The 10,154-nt window shown below is 39.5% G+C and overlaps 1 protein-coding gene across 1 annotated transcript; it reads right to left on the reverse strand.

Moving 5' to 3' along the window:
• Positions 1–9,257: 9,257 nt before the first annotated feature.
• LOC134395422 (taste receptor type 2 member 1-like) lies at positions 9,258–10,154 on the reverse strand. The gene has a single exon (XM_063121584.1). It carries the CDS (start codon positions 10,152–10,154, stop codon positions 9,258–9,260), a length of 897 nt encoding a protein of 298 aa, XP_062977654.1.

Consider the following 10,154-nt stretch of genomic DNA (forward strand, 5'->3'; position numbering starts at 1 on the left):
ATCTCCAAATCATCTGCAGATCCTGCTATACAGGTGGGCTTCACTCTTCCAACCAAAGTTGTTGGGCTGAGATGGAAAGTGCAGGTAGAAGATCTGAGATGTACTTTTTAGTACATTGTGAATTATGCTAATGAACTATGCATCATGCTATGCAAATGAGTAGGGCTCTCATGTAACCTATTTCCATAACACTTCTGTCTGGAACAATGGTGTTGATACAGACTTTGAATAAGTACCTGACTCATGACTTTCTGTAAATCAGGGATGTTGTTCTGTTTTGGTGGCTATGGGAAGAAGAAAGTTTGACACAGAAACCCCAGATGTCACTCTCCAGTGAAGAATGGCAGAAGTTGGAGATGTAACCTCTAGAAAGGGATAACTAAAAGCTTTCTGCAGTGCTTGCTGGGGCAGTTTACCTTCCCTGTTGATTGCTAGTTGCTCACCTCTCTATCATGGTCTTGGACTATGGCTCCAACAGATAGACACACATCCATTTACACACACACACTTCTGTATGCAGAGAGAGAGAGAGAGACATTTCTTCTATAAAAAGTGATGCACAATTGTACTAAACAGCATCCAAACCCAGCATGGGACAACCGTGATAGTGGAGTTAGCTCAGAGATCCATTTGAACACATTCTTCTACTTTGCTAAGTTTTACTGGGGGTGGGGATCTACACTACTGCTTTTAAAGCGCTTTAAAGCACCTTGAAAATGTTTTGAAAACTGTATATGCAGTGTGTCCTGGGCCCCAACAGTTGTCAAACCTGTTATAAAGCTCTTTAAAGCAGTAGTGTAGATCCTGCCTGGGAACATTTCTACAGCCTACTTGAACTGTGCATTTCACGTGCTTTACTTAAATCAACTTCAGCTCTGCATAGTGTCCCACAGTATTAGGAACATAGGAAGCTGTTTTGTACTGAGTCAGGTCATGGGTCCATCTAGCCCAGTATTGTCAACACTGATCTCTCCAGGGTTTCAGGCAGGGGTTTTTCTAGCCCTACGTGGAGGAGTCAGGTGCTCTACCACAGAGCCACAGCCCCTCCCCTAATGTAGCATAGAACAAGATTTTAATACTGAGTACTTCCAGATGGAGGGCTCCTAGCGCTAACAATTAGTAGGCATTGTGCAACTATCTGTCTTTTTCTCTTGAACATTTCTTCTGCAGTAAGGAAAAAGACTGGAGAAGCAGCGGGAAGACACAAAGGGCAATGACTGGAAGACAGCACTCTAAATCCCACATGAAATTCCGTGAAAGAGGCAGGGCACATAGCATGAGAAACGCTTCATCTGGAACAGACTGTGTCAAGCAGTTTGATTTCTTCTGTTTAGTTAAGCCAAAGGACCTAATTGATTATATCTCTTCTGAATAAAGATTTGACTGTGCTCAACGTTGCAGTTGCCGTACCAAAGATCTTGATTTTTGAATTGTAGCTTTTAGTCAACAGACACTTACAATCCAATCTTACACACAGAGAGACAGAGAGACTACTATGTTCAATGTAGGTTTCTTTTAGATAAGTGTCCATATGTTTGTGGCCTTAGTTGATATGTTTATCCATCAAATAGTCACCTCAATAGCCTTTCTGTGTTTTTGTATTCTGTGTTTTGAGGTGAACAATCAAAGAGTAGTTCCAGAACAGTTTAAGGAATGCCTTTGAGAACCATCTCCATTACCGTACTGTGCATTCTGAGCACATCTTTTGGAAATTATTTTGCTAACAAGTGGGTGTAGAAGTGATATGCCACTGCTCAGGTTGCTGGGCTATCTGGTGGTAGAGGAGGGAATTTCCTATTGATTCTAGGTTGCTATGTCACAAATAAATCTGCAACAAGTTCAGTCACCATGTTATGATGTACCTAAATCCCATCTTGCAATGAACACAAGTCACAATAAGACCTCATGGCATATGAATATAAATGAAAGAGAGAGTCCTAAGAAACTATGACTTACATCCTGTTCTGCTTGTAATGTGAGTGGGTAGGCAGGCAGGTTATAGAAATATACACACTCTGGGAGTAGAATATGAGCCTCAGAAACTTAATATTATCTTAAGGTTGTGGGTAGCATAAAGGAGCAACAGGTATATATTGTTGGGATATGATGGTCTAATATTTACAACCTTATTTTAGTTATTGCCAGACTGGGCTTCTGGCCAATAACCTTATAACAGAGTTTTGCAGCGGTTTCCAGCAAAGTCAGCACAGACACAGATTAAGACTGAGACTTTCAGTAGGTTTAAAGAAACCTTTACTGGCATATAAAAATATAATTTAGTTATGGCAATCACTAATACAAATACTTACATACGGTCAGTCAATACAGCTCTGATAGAGTGATCATTTCTGATATCTGATACATGTACATGGGAATACAATCCTTTTTATAGGCTAACTGTACAGTGATGCAACTGCTTGCAATCCCTTAATTGAAACAATCAAGTCACCAATTATTCAATCATGACATCAATGTCCAGGTGCAACGTTGACCTTTAAGTTTTCTGCTGAGTCTTCTGATTCCTCCAGCTCCTCAGCAATTAGTAAATCCCTGGAAACATAACCAGGATCCATTCCAGGATCCAACATATATAGCTTCAGGGGAGCTGTGGGTGAAGTCACTCACTGAAGGAAAGAAACCCCAGCTGGGATATGTATCTGTAATTTATATCTGTTGTGGTATCCGGAAGAAAGTCACACCATAAGTGGAGTGGAGGCTGCAGCAGATGCCTTTATGAACTGTGCACAGTGGATCATACACTATTTTTCTACAGAAGCAGGCTCCAAAAGTCAGCAGCCAGTTGAACAAGCAGATGTCTAAATAGTTGAGAAGCAAACTCTCTGTGCAGATACATATCCTTCTGCATCAGGATCACTGGAAAGATCTTGCCTTCATATTCTGGCAGGAGTTCCTCCCCGCCACCCCCACTCCCCCCAGCCTACAAGCAAGTTTTGGGTGCTTATTTGATCATTCCCAGGCATGACACTCTGCACTGTCTTCCTCAGACACTAAATGAAAGCAAGGAAGTTAAAAAAAGAGCTCAGTGGAGTTATTCCCTTTGGACAGACGCATTTCGACACAGGGTCTTCAATGGCCAATGTGCCAAGCTGGTTGGTACCAAGGGCTATTTTTTCTCGGGACTGACTTAGAAGTTCCAAATAGTAAAAGAAATAAATCAGATGTCACCACCCACAGTATAGTTCACAGGAAGCCCATACGAGGTACTCCAAATAGCCACTGCTCAACCACGATAATGCCTCTTTTCTTAACTTCCCTGCTTTCATTTATATTCTGTTAGGTTAAGGTTATCAGCTCTTTGTTGTATTTCCTCAGTCACTAAGCCTGTAGATATTGCAAAGAACCAATAGATCTACATACCAATCACCATAATATGTAATAATAGCAAACTCATTCTCCAGGTCTAGGTCTATATGTAGCTCGAATGACATCGTCCACATAGAAGATTAATTTTTTCTTTAGAATGTTACCAATAAGAATTTCAGAGATAGAGTTAAAAAGATGGCAGAATCTTATAAATAATTACTGCAATGAAGGGAAGAGATCAAGGATTAATAAAAGTAAATGGTATTTAACCCAAAAGAGAGGCGGATTGGGTCTCCCAAACCTTGAGTACTACTATCTAGCTAATAGGTTAAGACATGTTGTTGAAGCAATTATAGGGGTGGGGGATTTGAAATGGATGGAGGAAAATACGCTAGGGAATATTGAGTTGAAATTGCAAAATGTGTTTTTTAAGCAAAAAGGGAAGGGTAAATGGCTTAATAATTTAGATAACCAATTTCTGAAGTTCCATTGGGAACTTTGGAATAATTATAAAAAGGAATTGTTTTCAAGTAATTCCCCCTTAACACCGGTGATAATGTTAAAGAAATTTCCTGAAAATTTAAAGAAGAGGTTAAGCAAAGTTTTAAAAGAAATAAATAAAATGAAATTAGGAGAGTGGTTAAGGGGGATGAATACAAGAGAGAGGTTGGAAGAAGTTTTGAGAGATTTGGAATTAACGTGGTTAAATTATTTTCAATTAGAACAATGGACTAAAAATTGGGTAAGAGAAAATGGAGAATGTAAAGAGAGGACGAAATTTGAGGAATTAATTGAACAAAAAGAAATAGATAAGGGACAAAATATAGGGATAAAGGGGTTAGTGAGTCAAATATATAATATATTAGTTGAGAAAGGAGGGCTGGATAGTGCTGGGAAAATGGTTTGGGAGACTGATTTGAAGATACAAATAGGACAACAGAGGTGGGATGGACTATGGAGACAGAGAGTGTTGAGAAATATGTCAGTAAGAATAAAGGAGAATTACTATAAACTTGTATGGAGGTGGTATTTAACTCTGATTAGATTAAATAAGATTAATAAACAGCTTTCAGCAGATTGTTGGAGGGGTTGTGGAGAAAAGGGAACGTATTTACATATGTGGTGGGATTGTATACATTTGCAAAAGTTATGGAAGATGGTGTTTTATGAGATTGAACAGATCGTGGGATTTAAAGTAGAAGTTACACCAAGGATTGCATTACTCTCACTGCATGATGATCTTAAATGTAATAAAGAAATGAAAGAATTGATAACGAACCTGCTGACAGCTGCGAGGTTGATAGTAACTAGGAATTGGAAAATTACAGGAGATTATTGTATTGAAGAATGGTATAAAGAAGTGTGGGACATTGCTATAAACGATAAATTGACATGTAATATAAAAATGAAAAGAGGCATAGTAAAAACTAATGATTTTGAGAGTATATGGAAAAAGTTCCTGGAGTTTGTATTTTCTAAAGGAAGGGGGGATCCACCAACAGATGAAACTATGAGTTTTTGGAAACAAGAATGAGATCCCGAGGTGGGGGGAGCACTGTTATGTTTATTATATTATGTTTAATAGGTTAATATTGAATATATGATAGTAAGGTATTATAATATCTTGTATTAAGTGATTTTGATTTGTGTTTGTTGTTTCAATAAAAAATAAATAAATAAATAAATAAATAAATAAATAAATAAATAAAGGAACTACCAGCAGCCTTTCTTCCCAAGCTTTTAGAACTGTACGATATTCTTGAGGCTTTTCTCTGCCTTGTGATTTAGCCACAATCCAGAGATCTTTACAGAACACACAGAATAGCACAGATGAGGCCCCAAGCAAACGTGTGGCAGTGATCAGGTTTTGTGGAAAGGGGCATATTCCAACAGCTGAATTGTTGACTATAGTAACCATCCATTTAGCAGCTCCATCTATTTAGCATGGCCTCAATATGTTTTTATTTTTATGCAGCACCCTTTGCTCTGCACAAGGCCTGATCTAAAAATTATCTGCACACAGATCATGTTTGCTAAACTGGAGTGAGGAAACTTCTTATTTGTTACTCTAGTTATTTACAAGTTATGCTGCTCAATCAGGGTATTCATATGTCCTAAACTCTTTTTTTAGTAAGCACAACTAGTCTCTTATTTAACTACTTATTTAAGGATATTTTATTGATGAAAATGTGTCAAAAGCAATTGGCGCAGTCACCATAATGCCTTATACAAAACAGTCTAGTCATGAACTGCATCAACCATGTTTTGTGCTGCTTCAACTCTTCTCTTATTTCTCTGCCACCGTTGGTGCAGAAACTGCCTCACTCTATGGAATAGTGAAGTCTATTGTGGCATTACTAAGTTGTTCCCTGCCTCGATCTAAAGGGAGAGGCAGGTAAGAAATAATAATAATAATAATAATAATAATAATAATAATAATAATAATAATAATAATAATATAATTCATTGTGCTGATGTGCAATTCTGTATCTTCAGAAAACCGAGTGGGTTTAGGTCCATATTCAAGTGGATGAGCTGGAGGAAGGACAAGATCTTGGTTCTGGGAGAAGCCGAGCAGCTTGTAGGGGATTTACTGATAACCTTTTCTTTTAAGAAGTACTTGAACGTAGGCTGCTTTGGAAGCATAGGTTCCTGCAGTGCTTTGCATCAATACCTTGCAAAATGGTTCCCCACAATAATAGATGAAACCTCTAGAAATAAGTACCAGACTGATTGACTTCACGCAGATTCACAAACTTGATAAAACTTCATAAAATAGTTATTAAAAACAATTTAAGGAAGTTAAACAGTCACACAAACCTCCATTCAGCAAAGCAAATTAAAAGAATATACTCACTAGTCTGGCAGATTTCTGGAGAACAAGATCTTTGCTAAGACAAACACAGACAATCACACCTCCAATGACAACACCGGTGTTATACTCTTCCCCCTTCTCAGGAAAGACCATGGTCTTAGGCCTAGCAACTAGGCTCAAGCCAGTGCTGAAAACTCAGCTTAGGTCTTGATGGTTTGAGAGAAGAAAGAAGAGAATCTGTCATCACTCATACTGACTCTGCAAGGAACTCTTCTCCGCCGAGGGACCTCATCTCTCCCAGGCAAAACCAAAGAGTCACTGAGGCCTAAATGCTATACTCAGAGCAACATCCCGGATGTCATGCCTGAGGGAAAGGAAAGACATCTCTTCCCCTCTGTATTTAGACTTAAATACCGATCTCAAAGACAAATACCTCCCTCCTACTACATGTTAATTTATTCTAAAATACCGAAGTCTATTTGGGCAGTTTAGATAATCCCAGAATGTTCCATCTCTTCTGACCTATTTGTTTTCCTCAGAACTGGACATTACTTCTGCTTTTCATATGGTCAATTGTCTGGTTTATTTCTCTGTTCTTATGGGCTAAACCACAACTCTACCTTTTAATAACCCCAAACCTTTCACATCCATTTAAACCCATTCTGTGTCCCCAAAAACTTCTTTCTCTATGCTATGCTGACAAACTCTAACACATATTCAGTAAAATTTCAATTGAAGAAAATAATCCTTCAGGCTGTCTGCCTGAGCTTAGGGTTCAGCACCAGCAGCGCCAGGATAGCAGCCTGAACCAGTGCGTTTAACAAAGCGACAGCTATCCAACCGTGGGCTTTTTGGAAGTAATGTCAAACATCAGCAAGGTGCATGTTGTAGCAAAGGCAAGAGAAAGGGAGAAAAAGCCTACTACTGACCCATCCACCTTGAGATGAGATTTCATTTAAGTACTGCTAAGATGGGCATCTGCTAAGATTCATCTGGCCAACATGTCTACAGAGTGAGGCAACAATCAGGACAGAGAAAAATAAAACTACTGTAAGGGGACAGCCTAATCCAAGAAGTAAGAGAACAAGGTAGGGAACATCACCTTTTGTGCAGATGCTGAACCAGCATTTGTACAAAATAGCAAATGAGTCCCAGACACACAAAACCTGCTTCTCGAAAGCACTAAGAAGTACAAAGGTAATCAGCATCTTAAAGATGATGCAAAAGACATTAGATGCACTCAGGTTCAGCAGGAGTTTCTCTCTTGAGGACAGGAATCTTGGATCTATTCAGTGATTATCACCTTTACAATAGAACTATTGAAATGAGTCGCACCAGCACCCAGCCACTTGCAAGAACCTACAACAGAGGACAAAACATGGCTCCTGGTCTTCAAGCTCTTTGACCACAGCTCCCTCATTTTTAAAGATAAAGTGAACAAAATTGGCACAGTGACAGCTCTTAAGGAGGGCTTTCAGCACGCCAAATTTGATTCAGATTGGTTGATCTGTTTATTGTTTTATGAATTTTTTAATTTCCTGCCCAAACGCTTTTCCTGGTAGTCCAAAAGTGCGAAGGATAGATCTTCCATTCCTTTGATCATGCGAAGCTGTGCATCTTCAAGTTCATAAACTACAGAGCTGCTGGTTCCGTTACTCAAGTGTCAATCCCATTGATTGTGTTGTTTGGCTCCTTGCTAGAGTTCAGGAATTTTGACATACGCCTAATAGGCTGCACTATGCCCTTTGGCGATACTCAGCTCTTGGTCTGCCGTACTGCTCTGAGCGCATTCCCACAGAAGAAGATCTGGCTGCCATGCTGCTCAGCTCCCCCAGCAACTATACACAAATTTGATACTCTATGGGATTATTTTTGTATGGCTACATGGCAAATTTTATTCTAAAATGAAATACTAGAAAAATATTGTAATATAAGATTAATCTAAAGTTAAGCAACTACAAAAGAGAGAGGATCAGCTCCAGGAATTTTCCAGTATTGTCCCAACTTAAGGTACAGGTATCTAATTTGCAAAACAAAAAAGGCTAAATGAACAATACCAAGGCTGTATCCCCAAGTATACAACGTAGTATGTTTATTATATGTGGATGAGAGTTTTGTTGATAATGAAGAATCATATGCAGGAGGATTACATACATTATGGTGAAATTTAGGCTGCGGCATGATTTGGTCCCATGTTAGACAGATAGAACAAGGTGAAAGCAGAGGAGAGGGCCCATTTTAAGGGGTAACAGAGAACGGATTAGCTAGCCCATAGCAGAGAGCAGAGAAAAGTCAAGGTCAGAGTAAGCTGGGATAGCTTTTGCTAAATAAATGATTTAACAGAGTCCATAGTAATCCATAGAGTTGTAATGATGATACAAGTATTGCGTCTGTATCTAGGTTTGGATTTGTCAATTGCAGTCTCTGTGTTTAGAAGCAATTTGTAGAAATCATAACATCCTGGCCTAAAAGTCCTTAGTTGCGACTTAGTTGCAACCACAGTTTTTTCTCCAGCACTCTTTGTTATCTGTGCATCAATTCAGAGATTGCATCCTTTGGTGTCATAAGCTGGCATTTCTAAGTGAAATTCGAGATGGTTACACTGGGCTAAGTGAATAGTTCTGCTGCACTTAAAGAAATCATAGTCAGTCAGTGAATCAATGCCACTTGGAGAACACTCTCTTTCATGTGAATGAGCTACTGAAGACCAAATTAGATGTGACGTCTGACATGTCGTTTTCCCCGTCATTTCTTGGATTTTTAAAAAAATAAATAAATAGCTGGCATAAGGTCTTGAGCTGGACAGGGAACATGGCCTGGGGGAAGAGTTTTCACCCTTTGTTCCTTCCACGTCTCAATCAGAATCACCCTCAGCCCCCTTATGTGTGGTATTAGCAGTGGTAGGAAAGCTATCATGTGCAGAGTTTTCTTCCCTTTGTGAATATTAGATACAGGAGGGACTGATTTCAATCAGGACCATGGCAAGGGCAAAGGGTGAAAGCTCCCCTCCCTGCGCACCACAGCTCCAATCCGGTTCAAGTCCCCCCACCCCAAGAAATATCAAGCACACAACAGTAAAATATATGACAAATACCTCATCTAGTTTGGGCCTGAGAAGTTAAGACTTTGTTCTTGTAAGCATACGGGTAGCTTCCTGGTTTAGTTTAGGGTTAACCAATATCAAGATGGTAGCCTGAGCAGGGGCGTACACCAACAACACGAATACATAAACAAATCGATTTTTATAGGTATGTATAAGCATAGTCACGTTCTCTGTTAGATAAAGTAAAAGGTAAAGGATCAAGAGGGAGAGCACTGTCCCAGCTGCCCTGACATGAGCTTCTGCTTGGAGGCTCCTAAAACTGGATTCTTTACTTGTCATCCGGCAGACGTGTCGGCACAGCGAGGCAACAACCAGTATGGAGCAAAGTAAAACCACGAGAAGGGGACAGCCAGAATAAATACTTAAGAACAGCAGTTGGGAAGAAGTGTAAAAGGGTATCAATGTCTTTCCTTGTGTCACATTTCTAATGTTGGCTGTTGTGTTGCTCTTGGATTGCGTAGAAGTTTGCCGGATGGAAAAGATGGAAACAATCATGGAGATGACTAGAGATCCCACGAGAAGCTGGGGTATTAGCCATGATATCCTCATTTTGCACCAAAGGAAAAGTGAATTGTTGCTGTTCACTATCTTGATGCAATAAAAGACGCAGAGCAATGCAGTGAGCCAAAATCTGGAGTATACGGCAAAGACCGCGATGCCATTGAGTATTTGCAGTATTATGCTGTTCCCGAAGTCTGTTGAGAATTGACAGAGGAAATACACAGTCAGTAAAATTGTGGTGCTGAAATTGGATATACCAATACTCAGAAGTAGTTGATTACTGGAAGTGAGTCTCTTGCTTTTAGCCCATTCAGTAATCTTCACTGTAACTATAAAGCCATTGGAGATGAGCCCACAGAGGGCCAAGTCAGCCACAGCTACCAGAAAGGCAATTATCTGGAGAGAAGACAT

The sequence above is a fragment of the Elgaria multicarinata genome, chromosome 3 (assembly GCF_023053635.1).
Source record: "Elgaria multicarinata webbii isolate HBS135686 ecotype San Diego chromosome 3, rElgMul1.1.pri, whole genome shotgun sequence".
NCBI classification, from domain to species: domain Eukaryota; kingdom Metazoa; phylum Chordata; class Lepidosauria; order Squamata; family Anguidae; genus Elgaria; species Elgaria multicarinata.

Bases quoted from the DNA above. Each gene is read 5' to 3' on its own strand.
- LOC134395422 (XM_063121584.1), bottom strand. From the start codon at position 10,154: ATGTCTTCTCTCCAGATAATTGCCTTTCTGGTAGCTGTGGCTGACTTG.